The sequence below is a fragment of the Oreochromis aureus genome, linkage group 19, assembly GCF_013358895.1.
Source record: "Oreochromis aureus strain Israel breed Guangdong linkage group 19, ZZ_aureus, whole genome shotgun sequence".
Classification (NCBI taxonomy): domain Eukaryota; kingdom Metazoa; phylum Chordata; class Actinopteri; order Cichliformes; family Cichlidae; genus Oreochromis; species Oreochromis aureus.
The window spans coordinates 18,391,886-18,411,455 of NC_052960.1; the positions used below are offsets into that span (position 1 = coordinate 18,391,886).

Consider the following 19,570-nt stretch of genomic DNA (forward strand, 5'->3'; position numbering starts at 1 on the left):
TATACCCTGTAACCTCTCGTCAGAGCCTGAGTTGGTGTCTTTTAGATCTGCAACAATTGGAGGTAAAATCAGCTTATATAATGCAACAATCAATGAATCTTTTAAGCTCTAATCATATAAAATCCCAATTCCCCATTTTCTGTTGTTGCATTTCTTTAAGTGAGGCCCTAAACACCAGTGTTATTTCATGGAAATGTTTACTCAATGTCTACACATCTGCAGGTAAACAAGGAATTAGCAGGTCGTGTTTGCAGTGTAAACGACAGGAAAATGTCGCTCCTGTCCTTTGTTGGTTTTTTCCTGCCACGTAAACTCAGCGTGTCACACGCCCTCTGCTCCGTACTACGGGGCTGCATGCGCGACGTGTTTGGGTCATGTTACAACAAATACACATGTAGTCACTAAGCTGCCCTGGAGGGGTTTGTGCTATTTGTCAGCTTTGAATAGGGCTCTCATGTGCCACTTCAAAAACAACAACAGGACCCCGCCCTGTTGGCTCGAAACCTGGCTGAGCTAAACAGCAGGAGCGGATTTGGAAAGTGGGCTGTGGATGTGTGGCAGTGGTGGGTTTCTGACACATGACAGTCATTGAAGTTTACTACATCTTTGTGTGGTACATCTCACTGCAGGTCTTTGTTATGTAAAAGAGGATTTGGTGCTTTTGGATTTTTATTTATTTATTTTTTGGAGGAAGAGTTGATCACTTTATCGAAACATGAGATTGTTTTTTTTCCCATTTATTTATTTTTGTAGGTCTTTTATTTCTGCACTTACCACAGACAGAGGGGGAAAAGTCTCATTATAACACATACTCGCCAGGCTTCTCATTTTGCCACTTCCCTTGTGAGTCTCACAGCAGCTTTCTTATCATCGACCTCTGTTATTGCGTCAGATGATATTTTGTGGCTTAAATTAGATTTGTCTCGTGAGCATGCCTGCAGGTAGTGACTCAGGCTTTCAGCTCTTCCCTTTTAATAACCTGATGGATATGTCAGCAGCCAAGACGTGAGCTTATCTAGTTACCTGGAACATCTGTGCAGTTGCTCGTTTTGTGTGTGTGTGTGTGTGTTTTACCTCTTAAAAGCTGAGTCATGATGTGGTTGCAGGTGTCTTTTGGCATGCTTCCTCACAATTTCAGACCCCCCCACCCTTTTTTTTGTCTTTCAGTTGTTCCTACTTACACCCCCTTCCTTCCACCTCTGTTGCGTTTCTCTGCAAGTTGTCGTCATAGCAACAGTCCCCTGGCGCTCCATCCCTCGCTCCACGGCTGTCCCAGTGGCATTGGTTGTTATCAGCAGCCTAGTGTGGCATGAAGTGCATTAAGTGGAATCACCTAGGCCTAACCTTGTGGTACATTAAACCGATTTTAGACGCACTCTGAGATTTTTGGGACAGCAGGTTGCATTAGATGAGGGAGGCCTTTTGTTTGTGTCTTGCGGATTACGTTGAAAACCGGACGGCAAGCTTGAAACGATGATCTGCGCGGTGTTGTCACGATATCCAGGAAAACACTCAATAACCTTTTTCGATAACACGAGGAAGAGTTTGACCCCAGATTTAACAAAATAATTTAAGATTATCATTAGAGGTTTCATTTTACAGATTATGAGCATTTCTTTACAAAACCTAGTAATAAACGAAGGGTATAATAAACAACACAATACCTAAAGTCACAATCACTTAAGTTAGAAGAGCATAAAAGTTGAACTTTGGATAAATTGTTGGGGTTAACATTTCTGATAACTGGTTAATTATTCAGTGGTATTGAAATGGGAATTTTCCTGACCTCGTTTAATTTAATATCAATGTTTATTCTCTATTAATATTTGAGTATTGATACATTTTTTATTTATTTATTTTTTTTGAGTATTCATTCCTTTTTTTTGTTTTTGTTTTTGACAACCCTAGTGAGGATTTGAGTAAATAAAGAAAACTTGAGATTGAACTGGTCGGGAAACAGCCCAATCAGTTGTGATCAGTGCTGCCACAGGGGCGCTAGGATATTGGCTGAGTGTTTTCCTCAGGGGAAAAAAAGTGCACATAGTGGATATTTCCTGGTGGCAATCGCGTGCTTTTGGCCGGCTGTGAACAGCGAGCAGGAATTGGCGGTTAGCTGATTACTAACTGTCAGGATTTGCATACATACATCCCAGGTCTGCACAACCAACTCACTGGCAACAAAATATAGATAAGATTGGCAAAATATTATTTAAAGACCTTGCCTAGATGACAGCTAAAGTATATGTAATGCATTTAAAAGGGACCAGTTGTCCTTTTGTCCTATTTTCTGTCATTTATTGTTACAATAAGCATTCATCAGTCAATTTTAGTGTCAAAATGGGGAAGAACGATAAAAGAAACTGCTGATCTACTGCAGTTTCCCCACCCAACATTGTTCAGTCTATAGCATGAAGACAATGAAGGCAAAATCAAGTCCATCGATGCCATCGAGTGAAAAGGACGGTATTGTAGGAACAGGAAAGATGGCAGGCGGGGAGAAGATAAAAGAGTTCATTGCTACAGATGTAAGCAAATACTGAAAAATAACCCTCAGATAGGGACCAGTTGTCAAAAACGTGAGCGAAAGCACAAACACACGCTTGGCCTTATATTATTATTATTGCATATCATTTGAACATTTGCGCTGTCTCTGTGTATCATTCTGTTTAGGCTAATTATCTCATCTTTTATATTTGTACGACCTATAAAATATGAGTAAGCCCAGTGGGTGTACCTATAGACACACTGTAGCCTACCAAGAAAACTCACTTCTCTGGATAGAGTCCGACCAGTTTATCAGGCAACATATATTAGCCATTTGTCCATCTATTGGTATCGCCAGTTATATCAGTCATTAAAGGGAAATTTTAAAAAATTGAAGAAGAGACCGGAGAAACACCCTTCAACCATGTTATGAGTGTGGATGTTGAGTAGTTTGTCCACTAGAGGGCACTCAAACACGTTCAATGTTAGCATTGAACGTGTTTGTAATACCACGAACACGTAAACATGTTATTATAGCACATAACAAATATTAACTCCTGTATTGTTGGACTCTATAATTCACCATAGCCTCGTTGGTCTGTCCCATCTTTTTTTTTTTTTTTTTTTTTTTTATAAATGATTGCAATTATAACTTGACTGAAACATTTTATCAACATGTAGGGTTCATTTTTAAAATGTATAGTTTGTGCGAACGCTGTGGCCGGGGGTGAGTATCTCTTTTGGTCCGTCCCTGCTGACCACCTTCACTATAGACATGTGAGCAAAACCGTGTAATGGAAGGAAACTGGATTGTTTTACACTGAAAGACTATCACCATGCATTATTAATACTTATTGATTGACTTTTAACTTGTTAGGATCAGAGAGAAAAAGACTTTGGTTAATCTGTGTGTGTATATATGTGTGTTTTCCAGCACATGTAGAAAATGAGGAGCAGTACACTCAGGCCCTGGAGAAGTTTGGAGAAAACTGTGTGTACAGAGACGATCCTGATCTGGGCTCGGCTTTCCTCAAGTTCTCCGTCTTCACCAAGGAGCTCACAGCGCTTTTCAAAAACCTTGTGAGTTTACACTGTGTGTGTATGTGGCTGTATGTGTGGGTGGGTAAAGTCCTTTGGGACAAAGAAAAATTTTCATGCTGTCCTTAATTGTGTTTATTCCACCGTGTGTGTGTTCTCTAACACACACTGAGCACACACCAAGTCCAGCTTGAACTTAAAGCCCTGAGGACGTAGCCCTAGTTTTTCCATCAAGACATCCGAAGAGCCAGTGCAACACCAAATATCTCCTGGATCTAATACTGCCTGATCTGTTAAGCCCAGGTCTTGTATGAAAGCCAACGCTTTATTAAAAAAATTTGACTCCATCTTCTGAGGTCTGTCGCTCCCCTCGCACACTTTATCAGCTCATACCGAGAACAGGAGCTTTAGATTTTGTGTTGGTGTGATCTCAGCGTCTTATATTAAAGAAATATGAGCTTCTGCCTGACCTGGATGTGAAGATGTAATCTCCAATAGCTTAAGAAAGCACTGGGTTCCTAGATTGCATGTAGGGGCTGGCCTTTATAGCAGCTTGGAAACAGCCGAGTTAAAGGCAGAATTTGTGTCTTTAACAAGTTTGAAATTTGATTAAAAATGAAAATGATACCAAGGGTGGTGGAATTTTTAGGCTCAAGACACTATGCTATGTGTAATTAACTCTGTACAAAAACAACTCTATGCATACATATTTACGTTGTCCCTGACTCTTGAGGCATTTGATGGCATTTGAATTTGAGGTTCTTTTGGTGTTTATAATCATCAGATGTGCACACCAAGTCATGTTAACATGAAAACAGACACCTGGCACCACTGTGGCTGGTTTGAATCTACTGTATACTAAAAAGTAACCAGGACACTTACTAACCTCACCTGGCATCTGGCACTTATTTGAGGCAGGTTTGTGTTGAGGGCAGGCCTTTTGCACTAGAAGTGTTAAGCCTTCACTCGATGTTTTCTGGATTATCTTGACAGTTCAATTCACTTTTGTTTAGATGCCACCGATTCACAGTAACAGTCACTTTGTATGGTAAGATCTTACAGTGTTAGAGAGAATCTCCTACAGTTGAACAAATATAATCAATTCAGGTCTCAAGCACACAAATCTAGAGCTAAGTCCGTGACTCTCGTGGCAAGCATGGTTTCCAGGAAAAAAATCTGCATTCCTGGACTGGTTGGCAAGTGGTTGATGTAGCTGGGTATTAGCAAGTATAATTGGTCCCAAAGAACGTGCCGCAATAAAAACCTCCCTGTGATTGCTTTGGTTGCTAGCAGACTGTAGTGATCGCCTATAGTTTGCATGTACATGGACTTTTCTGCAAACACTCACCATTTACTCTCCGAGAAGCAGTGAAATTTGAAAAAAATGCAACACCAACCACAAATCGAGAGCGTTCTCCTTCAGAGTAAAAGATTTATCTCACTGCTGCAACCAGAACATTTTAAACTTTTATTTTGAAGGAGAACAGTATTTGCTTCATGTTTGCATGACATTTTTTGCAAGTATCTGGAGACTTCTGTGCAAACTACTGACGACTGCAGCAACCTGCTAGCAACCAAAGCTATCATAAGTAGGTTTTTGGTGCAGCATTAAAATGTTTTCCTTGTCACCAGAGGCTGCCAGATGGTCACCAGCACGTATCTAAATCTGTGTGACTGAGGCCTTATCTTCATTAAGATGCTACATACTGCAGGCTTAAAGAATAACTTAAAAAGAATGACCTGATTCAGCTGATTTCCAACCTTCCTTGACTGAGAAACCATCCATACCACTGCTTTTATTGTAAAACATGACCAGTTGTGTGTGTATATATGCTGTCGCAGTAGATGTTTACACATATTTATTTTTAGTGTTTAGTGACTGTTTCCACTGAACCTGTGTGATGTATTCTGTGTTACAGCGTGTCTGCTAGTTGCTTCTTTATTTGCGCAGCATTAGCCTTTCAACATTATTATTTACTTAAGATGAAGAGCTGGATATTTCCTTTTTTATGTCCACTGCAAGGAGACGCAACACACAGGACACTGCTGAAAGAATTACGTCTCAGTGACGATTGATGCCCGTGACTTTCAGTCTCCTGCTGTCTCAGAATCTCTGATGTAACCTTTCGACTCTTATTTGTGTCTCTCTTCAACTTCCTCCAGTTCCAAAACATGAACAACATCATCACCTTTCCTCTGGACAGCCTGCTGAAAGGAGACCTGAAGGGTGTCAAAGGGGTAAGGCAACTAAACAACAAGTCTTTGTGTTACTCTCCATGTGCTATGTTTTATACAGGAGGAAATATTAAAGCCATTATTCTTGGTCGATGCCCTGAAGTACCTCTTATTCTGCGAAGGAACGAGAAATAGTGTCAGTCCACATGATAGTGGACTGACACTAAGGGTTGTTTTTGCACAAATTTCAATGTAAATGTCAGCTGATGAGCATATTCATCTTGCAGTTGTTTAATCCATCAAAGAAACCAGATCGCAGAGTGAAAACGGCTCACTAGAAGTACAGAGAGACCTTCTGAGTGGTTCAAAGCTGCTGGACGATTATTACCCTCCTTTAGGTGCTGCAGTCTAGCTATCAAGGTTAATAACACGCTGCTTTGATCTCAGACCACGTTCCTGTTCCCAAAAAAGTAAAAGTGGAGCTGGCAACACAGAGAGAGAGAGAGAGAGAGAGAGAGAGAGCTGGTGGATGAAGCAGTTCCTGGAATATACCTGTCTGCAGCAGAGTTGATTCATCAAACTGCAGAATAAAAAATCAGAGTTTGCCTCTGACTGAATGGATATTAACATGATGTCTTTTTGTAGTTATGCAAAACTAAGAGGGATGGAGTCCACAATCTCTCAGCTTGAGTGATTATTTAAAACAGACCTGTTTAAATTTCCTTACATCTGTCCTTAATTGCTGCTACAATGGTGCAGGTTCATATTAAAATGGCCATAAGGTCAGCAAGCGTGCAAATAACAACACCAGTGAGAGCAGATATTCTTAATAAGGTTCTCTCAGGAGCACAGCTGCTTACAAACATGCTATTTATATGCTTTGTTTGCAAGGGGAGGCCAATCAGATACTTGACTTAAAGGGAGAAGGGCACTAGCTAATAATGTATTGACTTTTTTCAGATCGAGGCTGAACAAGGCCCAGAAAATAAATAAAGATTAGTTTGAACCATGAATTATGCAAAGCTACTTTTTAGAGGCCGTGAATAGAAATGCGGAGCATATGAATGTATGAGATTTGTGTTACTGTGCATGTGTTTGCAGGATCTAATGCAGTGGTTCTCTCACTTTTTCTGATGTAAGATCTAAAAACAAAACCATATTCATTTGCTTGGCTGGTTCAATCTATAACTGTGTGTTTTTTGTTTAGCTTGGAGAAGCAAAACAGTTTTCTGCCCATCATGGTCCGTTTGATTCATTTTGCAGTCCTTTCAGGTATATAGGACTATATAGGTATCCCTTTATTTCAAAAAACAGTCTATTGGCACTCTATAATATATTTTACATACATGGTACCATGTATGTATATTGTGACACTTTCCTTTTAGAATAATAAATATGTTCTCCTGTAAAGTCATTTTTTTTTTTTTTAAACTCTTCTTCTTGAAAGCCTACTAGGAGTAAACCTTGAAGCTCTTCTCTGAACTTAGTGCTTTCTGTGACATTTCAAGCCTGTTTATAGAGCAAATTAACTGGGTGTGCATCAGAAGTTAGCTGGGGTGGTCTCTGCCTGTGCAGCTACGCTTGGAAAAACCTGGAAACTGTTTTAATGGTCCTTAAACGGAGTCTTTATTGATATTTTACGAGGTGTCAAAACAATGTCGTCTTTATCGGGGGAAGAGCTAAACAACCGTGAAATGCCACCAAAACAAAAGCAGTAAATTAAGGGGGGAATAAAAGATCATAATTCAGTATTTTGGCAGGTTTTTAGTGCTACTGTTGGAGACAGCAGTAAGCAAGGGAGGGGTGACACAAAGACTCGCAGCAAGGAAATGTTTAATGCCTGCAAACACGCTTTGGTCTGAAATAAAAGTCTGTTCAGGTTTAATAGACAGGCCTGTGCCTTGTATATTAATGCAGTCTGCTAGACAGTCATGTGTGTCCACCAATCAGACTAAACCCAGACAGACACTCATCAACAGTCTCTGCCAATCTTTAATGCAATCAGACTGTCCACAGTGGTCTGTGACCTTTCACTCTCTAGGCACATGATTAGATTTGGTTTCCACTGAGGTATGATGTAGTTAAGTCAGCTCTAATGAGGGTGGTTGCCATGGAGAAGCCAGTTGTCCCCATGACCCCTGGCCACTTTGTGCTGTCTGGCCCCTGAACTGCCCCTTTTTTCCCTTTTTTTCCCTGTTTTTTTGGTTCTTTTGCATTCTTTCCTCAAGTGTTGTCTTTTTGGCTTCAATCTCCTTTTCTGTTCTGTGACTTCCTGCCTTTGTCCTCTCGTCTCTGTTTTAACTCTGCTGATATCTCCGCCTCTCTCTCTCAAAACTCCCCCCCCCCCACCCGACTTTGGCAGCCAGTTGTATCCATAATGCTTGCCCACTTATTGCTCATTAGCCCTCGGATGATTCTCATTACCCCAGTGGCAAAGGACTAATGAGCTGCTGGTTATTTTATACTTCAGGGCACACTCACATTTACACGCACTTATATAAATGTCACCAGTGATGTAGTCACTAAACCTGGAAGTTAGGCTTCTACAAAAAGAGAGAGAAAAGGTCACAGAGATGTACAGTAATGTTTACCTGTTGCTCACCTTCACAGCCCAGAGGCTTTCCCTCGTCTCTTCCTTATTGCCATTCATTATTCTGCTCCACCACTACCACGGGAAGTACCTGTTAGGAGAGCGGGTGGGGGTGAGGGGAGTAGGAAGAAGTCCAGACATGCACGACGGGCTGTTTACACTACAGGGAGAGGAACGACTAAAGTATAATATATTAATTGGCTGATGTGGATGTCATTAAAGAGTAATGTATTTAAAAGATCAAAGGAGCTTACGAGGAGGAATGTGTTGCAGTGCGGATGGGAATTATGTACTTCACCAGTCACAAGCAGGAACAAGATTTACACATTTGTACGCTCATTTTCAACGTTGTGGTGTTTTTGGAACAAATATGCAACAATTTTACAAGCAAATCAAACTCAACTCTAATAAATGTTGATGACGGAAACCTGAGTTCAGTTTTATTAATGTAGCTTCGAAAGCAGACCGTGCGTGAGGTAATAAAAGGAACTTGTGCTGATTTCCCTGTTTTTGTTCTTTGACTTTAAGAGAATGGCTTTGCATGATTTAGGGTTCAAAATAATCCTTTTTTATTTTGTACCAGTCCTGAATAAGACATCTGAGCTCACCTACTGTTTTAGCACCTTAAGCCCATCTTACCCATAAGTCCCCCCCCCCCTTCTTTTTTTAATAGGTAGGATTAACCCTAACTTCTGCCAGTAACTCTTTACTCAGCATTTAAGGCTAAATGTATATCTTGATCAGATCATTTCTCAAAAATTTACACACAAAAGAGGGCAACTAACAATAACACCTCCACAAATGAGAAGTATGAAACGTATTTTGAAATGTACTTCCCTCTTGCCGTTCAGTGCAGATCAAAAATGCAGTTTGGTCTCTTAAAATTCTCCACGTTCAACGTTTCGGTGTGGCAGCTTCAGTAGTTACCAGCCTTTACATTTGATTTAATTCAGGATTTAATGGCTTTCTGGTGACCGGTGCTCACAGAGACCCTGTTAATATTCTGCCAGTGCTGTCTTCAGCGATGAGTGCAATGAACTCACTCTGCGAGAGGCAGCAGCTAATGGCTCTGGGATTAGAGGGCTAACTCTTAACAACCTGTCACTGCTGTTACTCGATTAAAAACCCCTACCATCTTATCACAAAGGGGAATCAAGATTTCATGTGTAAAAGTCCATTTTAAGGCAACGAGTCACCCTTCTTCTCTTCGTATTTTGCTAGGAAAATGTGAAATGCATTTGTTATGACCATCTTTATTCTTCAACACAGCCTGAAGTCTCTCAGGCTTTTTGTCATTTCTTTATGTAATCTTCAGGAATAGTTCTCCAAGCTTCTTCAGTGACATTTTGCTCTGTTTTTTGTCAAGATAATCCAACACTGCTTCAATAATGTTGAGCTAGTCATTATGTCTTTACTGTATTGCAGTGTGCTTGAGATCATCGTGATGGTGAAAAATGAATGTGTTAGTGCTGCCAGTGAGAGGATTTCCAGATGGTAGTCCATGGTGGATTCAAAACTGATGGCAATTTTCTGTGTTCACAATTTCATCAATTTTCACAAGATTCCCAGCACCAGTGGCTAAAACGCACCTCAAACCATGACAGAGCCCCCACAGTGTTTTACAGATGGTTGTAGAAGTTTTGGTATACCTCAGCATTTTCTCCCTGTTTCCCTTCTTTAAGAATGAGTAGATGGACTCCTGGGTCAGATGCATCTCTCGGGTCCTTTGCCAGATGTCTGATGGATTTCTTTTTTCTAGTTCTTAAGGAACCGTTTCTGCTGCTGGCATTTTTTAAGTATTATTTTATACCTGCCCTCAACTTTTTGTCCTCAACTTGTCCAGTTCCCTCAGATTTTTTACAAACACAATGCACACCTTGCAGAGATATACCAAATTTTCAGTTAACAGCTCTTTGGTAATCACAAAAATACTCTTTTATGTCTGTCAAACTGTTATTTTTGGCATAGATTTAGCTATAGAGATGGGTTGATAGTAACAAAGTGATAAACATTGAGTCATCCTGTGCTTTTTTTTATGCTTGAATGAATCATAAGTCAGTGTTACGCAGCATTAAAAAAAAAAAAAAAAACATTCCTCTGAAAAAGGTCAGGTACAAGGACTGGACTGAATGAAAAAGCAGCCAATATCCAAAGAAAAACCTTGAAAGGTTTCAGAAAGCACAGAGAACTATTGATCAAGACCACTTTGAAAAAAATTACAGGAGTAGAAGAAAGTCTGGCTCCTATGAAGAAATTAGTGGTGGCTAAAGAGGTTTTGCACAGTAATGAAATTCTTCACTGAAATGTTCTTTGCTCACGATTAAGCCCTTCCACTGTAGTACCAACAAGAACGCCGCTGTGAGGGTCAGTGGAAAGCCCAGTAGTGTTATTGCTGAAGATAGACACACTCCCACTCAGGAGAAATTAGAAAGTGTTGATTTTACCAGTCTGTTCTGCTGATACTGAATTGTGAGAGTGGATGCCTGCATGACATCATGCCTGCCGTCTACCCGCTCATCGCATGCTTATGGAGAGGCCTCTAACACGCCGTGAATCATATCAACTTATCAGTATTCACCCCCAGTGACTAAGGGGTGCAGGATCTAGTGTATGTGTGTTTGGAGCATTGGGAGGGGGGAGGCTAGTGTGGACTAATGCATTTGGATTGAGGGATGTGAGTCCAGCTGTGTCCCCCCTCATTGTGTTTCAGTGGATCGTGAACACCCGAAACCGCCCACGCATGTTAGCTGTTGGAGGTTTTTAGATGAGAGCTGATCTGTGTTTGCTGATCTCATTAGTTTGCAAACCAAATACTCTGCAGCATTAGTGCTTTTAAAAATGACAGAGGCAGACATTTTAAAACAGCACAAGGGAGTAGATTAACGTGCCAGTGGACCGCCGCTGTAGTAACCCTTTCGTAGCACCGCGTCACATGTAACAAAGGCTCAGTCATTATTCTGGTGGCTTCGCATCAATTCAACTCCAAGCATTTTTATTTTTTTTGCAAGTCATCCCTCTGTTTCTCCCTACTTTCCTGCCTCTCTGAAACTTTCTGTAAAAAATTTAAAAAGAAAAGGTAGGTCAGTAGACAGTTCTGCAAAGGTTTAAAGTTAAGAGCCTCCACATCATTGATACATTTGAGTTACACCTTATTACATCCTTTTTTTTTTTTCCTCCACTCTTGCCTGATCATATCTAAGATCCCGCTGTGACAATCAGGTGTCTTTTTGCTCCTCACACTTTCTTCCTTTGGCTAAAGAATATTTAGAGAGAATCTGTTAAATGATGACAGTAACATTTCATTTGTTTCTCTTCCTGATAGGCCCCCAAAACATGCCTTTTTTTTTTTTGTCCATCTTTGGCTGTGACGATAGGATTATGGGATGTCAGCCAATGCAGATGCTACGTAGTTCTTTGTCTTTTGTGCCCTCTGTCTTCTTTGCAGCAGGCGATAAGCTAACACACAAAGATCCCAAACACAAGCAAGAGTAATCCACAGTACTGTTTTTTTTCACGTTTTTGACAGCTGCAGCATGCAGTGATTCTGCCAGGGTGTACATAGACCCCACACTCCCCCAGTGGCACCCTTACCCCTCATCAAGAGCCCTTGAAAAGGACTCCGATCTACTTTAGGTTGCACATTTAGTATATCTGTAGGAAAAGGTGTGAGGCACGTATTCCAGGAGCTGCTGCTCCTTGTATTGTCCTGGGTAGTAAGAGGTCGCCTCCTCCATCTTTAGATTCAGCCAGACAGGATACAGAGTGCTAAAAGCCTGCATATCTCTGAGGGAGTGTTTTGCCCCTGTGCCTTGTCCTATGCTGCTCTGCCCTTCCCTGCCCAGTGATGCCTCTGTCTGGTATTTTTAGCCATTGTTACCATTTTTCTCCTCTCTCCGGCTCTGACATTTCCTTCCGCTCACCCTCTTTTTTTTTTTTTCTTTTTTTTTTTTCTCACTTGCTCTTGACCTGCAGTTCATTCTTTTAGCGGCTTCCTTCTACACTTTGACAATTTTCCCCACAGTCCTGCTCTTTTACATTGGATTTGGGATTTTTATAGCCTTTTATACTCTCTTTATTCTGGCGGTTTCTGCCGTTGAGCTGGATGAGTGAATGGCTCCCTGCCCCTTGACTTGGCCCAGTGAACCATGCTGTGATCCTGTGGGCTGACAGGTCGAGCCTGCCACTCCTCTGCTGTTGAAGTGGAGGTCAGCGGTGGGGATCAGCTCACTCTGGAGATCTAACAGTGGCACTGAAGCCTTAAGCAAAACCTAAGGCAACAGAAATTCATAGCAAGGTGGAGGAAAGTGCTGCATGAATTGGTTTGGCTTTCTGTGGAGTGCTCACTGTAATGTTTTAATTACAAGAATTAAAATGGTTTAATTGCAGCTAAATCCTTTAGTTTTTTCTCTTTTTTAAAAATTGTCATTATTGCTTGCTGTACAGCAGATTTTTCTGGCATCCTGACCCCCCCCGCCCTCCACTCCTCATAACAACACAACAGTTGATTTTGGTGTATTGGTTGTTTTTTAGGGAATAAAATGGGCAGCTGTACCCAGTAATGTTTGCTTTGTGCGTCCTAATCACTGTTTAATCAGCACTGGAGCACTAAAGAGGTGCTTTAATCAAGAGTTTTGCTCAAGCAGCACACGACGGCGAGAAATCGTTACCAGAGAATTTGCGTTACGAATGCCAGAAACAGTCACCTTGTGCTCCTGCTCACTGCTGAGATAGATGCCGGCTGTATAGATTTGCTTTTAGATATGTTTTTTTCAATGTTTTGCTACTAACGTGGCGATCCCGGAAGGATGTGTCATTCTGCATCCAATTTCTTGATTTCTGCTCGTTATTTTAAGAGTGTAACCACACACTTCCCGAGTTTTCTGCTTGATGCGCTTGTCTGCGTTCAATATGTATAGTACATGTAGGGCCCAGACTAGCAGTTACTTTCATTGTTGAGGACCTAAGAGTATTTATTAACCATGTTTGGAAATGATATGTGAATACAATCTTTGCTCCTGCTGAAGCTTTGCATAAATACAAGAAATGGGTAGAAGCTGCTAGTCAGACTCTTTCTGAGAGGTAAAAAATAATATATATATATATATATTTACCTGCTAGCGCCTCTGACTAAGTCTCTGAGGCCGGCCAAGAAGTAGACAACTTCCCACAAAAGTGCAGCAACTTGGACTCATTAAACTAAACAGCTGTCATGAGTATATTAATGAGCTTCAGAGGCCTTTTATTATTTTTGGATAAACACAAGCTGTTTCCTCCTGTTTTCCGCCTTTCTTGTAACTTTTTGGCTTCTTCTTCGTAATTACTCTCGAAATGGTACCGACGTCCGAAAGTAACTTCCCAATGGGTCTCAGCTTTCTCGATTAAATTTATGTGAGGATCCCAAAAGTGGCACCAATCACAGGAAAACCACAGAGTAATGGTTTTTTTTGTTTGTTTGTTTTTTATGGAGATGCAATAAAGGCTTTGTTCCGATAAATGACCCAAACAATTAATGGACTATGAAAGCCAAACTACCCCGTTCATTCAGCACCTGCAGCTTTAAATGTTACCATGTGCTCTACTTAAGAAAATGTAGTCCCAGTTTATTTCTCGTCTATGTTCTTCTCGACCCTCGATCGTCTGACTGTCTTTCAAAGAGCTTGTTGCTGGTTTTGTTCAGTTTTTAAAAATAATTATTATATTAATTAATACTTCCTTTTGTTTTTTCGCAGGATCTGAAAAAGCCCTTCGACAAAGCCTGGAAGGACTACGAAACAAAAGTGTAAGAAGCTAAGCGCATATAATCAGCAGTTCTTTGTGTGTTTTCTACCATATTTGATGTTTGCACAGTTGTTAGTCCATGACTTGTGCTCATGCAGTTATCAGTAGTTTAACACTTCAAGTTAGTTTTGTTTGAATGATTTTGGGCAGTATGTTTAAAATCAAATGTTTAGTGTCTTGTGTCTGTCCTCCATGTTTCCCTTCTAATCCCTCCTCCCTTGATTAACAAGTCAGTGCATTCCTTATAATGTGAATAACCCACTGTCACCTTTTCCACTTCCACACTGAGACTCCATTTTCACCGACACTCCTTTGTGATTGCGCATGCAAAGAACCCGGGAGTTTTTATAGCACTTTCATATATTTTACAAGCAGCAAAGGACATTCTTTACTGAAAGGGTAATGCGTCTTCTCTCCAAACCGTTTTGATCAAGCAGTGCAGACCGTGTGCTGACATTAAGGGTTCATCTAGATGCCATGTGACCATTCCCGACCGTCCTAACTTGTTCTATTTTGATCGACTCTATTGATGGCTAATGGAGGCCATCAATAGAGTTTTCTGCCTGATATGAAAAGCATCCAAACATATCAGTGATCATCTGATCTATCTGCTGTCTCCATTTCATAGGCTCAGTCAAAGAGCAATTACAGTATTTGGTCAACATGGCATTGATTTCTGGTTTCCTAATTTGGTTTGCGAGCTCTTTGCACCCAATGCCTGATTTTGAATTCCTTGTTGGGGGTTCATCCCACATTGAAAGCTGTTTATTCAGGAAGTGTTTTGCCTTCATTTTCACAAGCGATTCATTTATCTTTTGTTTAAATGTAGAAAAACTCCAAGTCCTTTGTCTTGTGGGTGCCTTGCTTCCTGAACCAACAGTAGTGAAAATGAATGGACTCTCAGCCCCGTCGTCATTTGAACAACTGTCAGTTTGACTAGCAGCCAAACAGCCTGGATAACACGTGTCTCTGTATTAGTTGCAGCCCTGATGGTGCTGTAATGCTGTCGGGGCTGAAGATTCATGTGCTGACAAAGACCGGCAGTGTAATCCTAATGAAATCAGGTTTGGCACCTTCAGCGAAGCCAAACAGAAAGTTTAGGACAAAAACCAAAAAGCTTTTGGGACTAATGTCTGTGAGTGTGAGGCTGTTTGTGTGTGGTGTGCTAACTGTGTCTAAGGTTTTAACACTGTACCCATGAATATACACTCACTGACCACTTTGCTAGATGCACCTGTTCAGCTCCTCATTAATACAAATATCTAATTAAGAATTGAATTGATGCCAGATGCCAAATTGCAGGAGCTTGGTACATTTAGGCATGTAGACACAGTTAAGGTGACTTGCTAAAGTTCAAGCCAAGCTTCAGAATAGAGGAAGGTGACCTAAGAGCCAGATGGTCTCTGAGAGAAAATATCTCATGAGCGGCTGTTCTGTGAAAATGTCTTGTTGATGTCAGAGATCAAAGGAGAATGGCTACAGTGTTTCGAGCTGGTAAACAAACAGCCACTTGTTGCAGCCTAAGTATGCAGAAGAGCATCTCTGAATGCTCAGCACGTCAAACCTCTCTTACTCCATAACCACTCCTGTCAGCTAAGAACAGGAAACTGATGCTGCAATTCTCATGTTCTCGCCAAAACATTGCCTCACTTTCACTGATGGCTGCTTCCAGCAGATTAATGTGGTGTGTCACAAAGCTCAGACCATGACGATGAGTTCACTGCACTCAAACGGGCTCCAGATCTCAGTCCAGTAGAGCACCAATAGACCTGATACTTCAAGAATTAAGGCACTTCTGAAGGCAAGAGGGGGTCCAACCTGATACTACACAGGTGTACCTAAATACAGTGTCCAGTGAGTGTACCTCCAATGAAACCTAGACAAATGTGACTGTACAACTAAATACAAACATCTCATAATATCACAGGTAAGACAGAATATTATTGGAGTAGTTTTGTTAGCTTTGGAAAGTAACACTCTTTGAGGAAAATTATTATTTTTTCATTTGTTTGATAATTACCAAACAATGTACAATAATCACCCATATACCTTCCAGGTAAATACTTAATTAAATAATTAATGGACTTTAAAAGGAAAGCTTTCCAACATTTTAAAGTTGCTTTTTTACTTTTGCTAAGATTCTTAATTTTAAGTTTTGAATATTAAGGTTTAAGGTTAATAAGTGAGTTAAACATCAGGTAGTGAGTTAAAATGTCTCGATGCATGCTCAATCAATCCAGGTAAGGAAATCCCAAAAAGTTGATTGTGTTCATGAACACAATCCACTTTTTATGTTCTGGTAGTGAATGTTACTTTAATGCACATGAAATAGGCTGCACTCTTACGCAGCTTTCAGTCACATTTCTGCATAACTATTTTAAAAAATATGCTGTGAGAAAATGCGGCATATCCAAAAGAATGACCTGTTGCATGAAAGGTTGCCCCCACCCCCCCTCTCCGTTTGTTGTTTTTCTGTGTTGTCCTGATTGCTTGTGGAAGATTGAGAATTTATGGGAAAAACTGGCTCTGAGCGCTGGCTGTCAGGCAGCATGTATAAACAAATCTAAATCGAATCACTCATCTCATTGGCTTGTAGTCTCTTAGGTCCTACTCCTGACCTTTTTAATACACTAAACCCATGGCTAACCTTAATCATCTTTAATCATCCTCAAACACTAAAAAAAAAAATGTGCACGAAAGAATCCTGCAAAAAGTCTGAGTGGAATTGAATCGCTGAGTTGAACCCCTCTCCCTGGTTGACATCTGCTCTCTAATTCCTTCTGCTTTATGTACTGATCTCAATTGCCGTCATCAGCGAGAAACTACAAGTGTTTGATTTCCCAAACAAGCTCTCTGCTAATTATGGAAACCTTCCAAAAAAAGCGCTGATGAGCTTAGTGCAGTTTGACTCTTGGCACTTCTGTTCAAGCAGCTTGGATTATTTATTTATTTGTTTTTCTATCATCTCAGTGAAATCGGTGCAATGAGCCGTGCGTTCCTCCTGTGCAGACACACCTACACATTTGGTGTGTTTGCTTCAGGACACGATACATCTGGCAGTACAAGGTGATTAAAAAAGGTGAAATGAGACACCAGCTCGAATTACTCAGGAATGAATGAAGTTAGCTTTGCAAGAACTACTTTTTAATTCATCTTGATTGTCTGATGTAGCTGGTGGATCAGGTTTTTTTTTCTAATGGGGTGTCTGCAAAGGAAGCAGTTCGCTGACCACAAATTCGGAGAAAGTCGGAGAGATTCAATGATGACGGGTAAAAAAAAAAAAAACAAAGTGGGCAATTCCTCGAGTTTAACTTTTCTCAATTTCAAGGCAACATGTTACAGAGTTGTGAAAATTATACTGTCACCGAGGCAGCTAGAGCCTGGAATATCAAACGTCAAGGGGCGTCAACATAGAAAGCGCTGTGTTGCTGATGGTTGGTCTCTAGTGGACATCCAAGGCTCCAACTGTCCAGATAGCACTGTAACAATACGTCAATCAGCTGTATTCTTTGTTCTCATTGGTTCACACTTCAATCACTTGCTTTGGAGTTGAGAGGTTTCTCTCAGGACCAATCCACTCTTCATTCCCAGACTTTTTACACCCGTCGCTTGTCCCTTGAGCTTCAAAGCAAAGCATGGCGAGTTAATCGTTCCCCGTATGGATGCCTTTTTGAACATCTCTCACCTTTTAGGCCAGTGACTGAAGCGGCCATCAATGAGAGCAAAGGATACAGTTGATTCACAGAGGGTTACCTAGGCAACTGGAGCCTGGAATGTCCTCTAGCAGGCTTGGTCACTGACATAGGATGTGCAATGAAATCACTTCCTGTGCTGATGCCCCTCAGTGTTGCTAAATACTTTACTATGCAAAAACTTTAGGCACTTGACTAAATATGCATCCACGCAGCATCACTTTGTTTCTAGGAGATGTTTCAGGCTCCGGTTGCCTAGGTAACTGTGTTATGTCAATCCTGTGCTCTTATCAGGAGCTTCTTCAATTGCTCGCCTCGATATTTTCAGGTCAACTTTTTTCAATCGAAATCGCCGAATGTAATCAACACTCTATGGTTTCTAAACATCGCAAAAATTAAGTTTAATAAAGAGAATTTCTGCTTCTTCATGTAAGCTCATCAACTGCCTTGACACTTTTACAAACAAACCTGGCTTTTTCTCATCTTATATGTAGCTCAATAATGAACTGCCTGACAACTTTAGGGCTGATTTTTCACATTATGATGCCTTCTGTATGCTTTCTGTGCTGTTATGGATCTATTGATTGCTCTTTGACACCCTCTCCCATGATGTCACTCTTGCCAGCACCAAGATAGAAAAGGAAAAGAAGGAGCATGCGAGACAGCATGGGATGATTAGGACGGAAATCAGCGGGGCAGAAATCGCTGAAGAGATGGAGAAAGAGAGAAGATTCTTCCAGCTGCAGATGTGTGAGGTTAGTTGGAGCGATTATCAAGAGACGGGTTTCATTTGATTACCAGTGTTTTAAATATATATAACATGAATTAATGAAACATTAAAATTGTATGAAATCCTGTACTCAGGATAGTGTCTATCCAGTAAATAACAGGCAGTGGTGGGTTGAGGGCAGTTTCTGTCAAAGTAACAGTAAAAACTGAATACTGCGCAGCCTGTTGGAATACAAAAATCACATTACATGTAAGCATGTTTATGTGCTGAATGCCTTTTTTGATGTTTCATTTTAATGAAGCCTTGCTTGAAAAATTACGTTTTTCCCCCTTTTGAAGTGTCTGGGTATGAGATGAAAGGGATGTATGCATTTGAGATGGTCCATGAGTATTTGAAGTCTCAGACTTCAGAGTTGCTTTTCCATCTGTGTGAACCTGGACTGACCCCTCTTCCTGGATCTGGATTCAATCTGTTTACAGTATCTCCTCAAAGTCAATGAGATCAAGATCAAGAAGGGGGTGGATCTGCTGCAGAACCTCATCAAGTATTTCCACGCACAGTGCAAGTAAGACGTGCATATTATATACGTCAAATTTATTTTACATCGTTGGCCACGTACATACTACTTTAATGCTAAGTGGACCTGACCAGTGAAATTTTACACATTGTGTAAAATTCATCACCCAGACAGTCCTGTAATTATAACATAAAAAGATTGTGTTATTTTACAGAAAACTGTTTTCCTTTCTGTAAATTCACTGTAAAAAAAACAACATGCATTTATGTAGCAGATGGTGAAAAAAGTTTCTGTCATTTAATTGTTTATCTATTACTGACTGGCAGTTGATGAGGCTCCTTTTATCTAAATAAAAAGCTGTAAAACCTAAGAAAATGTGGTTAAAAGTTCAAAATCTGTGCACTCCTTTACATTCTCAAAAGCCATCTAGCGGGCCGAATAGGAGTCTTTACCAGGCCCATTATGGCCCCTAGGCCCTATGTTTGACACCCCTGATACACGTGGTTAAATTGAGTATATATGAAAAGCATATTTTTACTGTCTAATAGTAAATATTTAGTTGGGGT

The 19,570-nt window shown here is 40.6% G+C and overlaps 1 protein-coding gene across 2 annotated transcripts in view; it reads left to right on the forward strand.

Moving 5' to 3' along the window:
* The window catches only part of asap2a (ArfGAP with SH3 domain, ankyrin repeat and PH domain 2a), a 58,440-nt gene that overhangs the window by 21,119 nt on the left and 17,751 nt on the right, over positions 1-19,570 (forward strand). For both annotated transcript variants that reach the window (XM_031758239.2, XM_031758240.2), the window contains exons 3-7: positions 3,419-3,564; positions 5,686-5,760; positions 14,017-14,066; positions 18,383-18,512; positions 18,967-19,052. In XM_031758239.2, the coding sequence (XP_031614099.2) occupies positions 3,419-3,564; positions 5,686-5,760; positions 14,017-14,066; positions 18,383-18,512; positions 18,967-19,052 (487 nt within the window). The remainder of the gene's footprint in view (positions 1-3,418; positions 3,565-5,685; positions 5,761-14,016; positions 14,067-18,382; positions 18,513-18,966; positions 19,053-19,570) is intronic.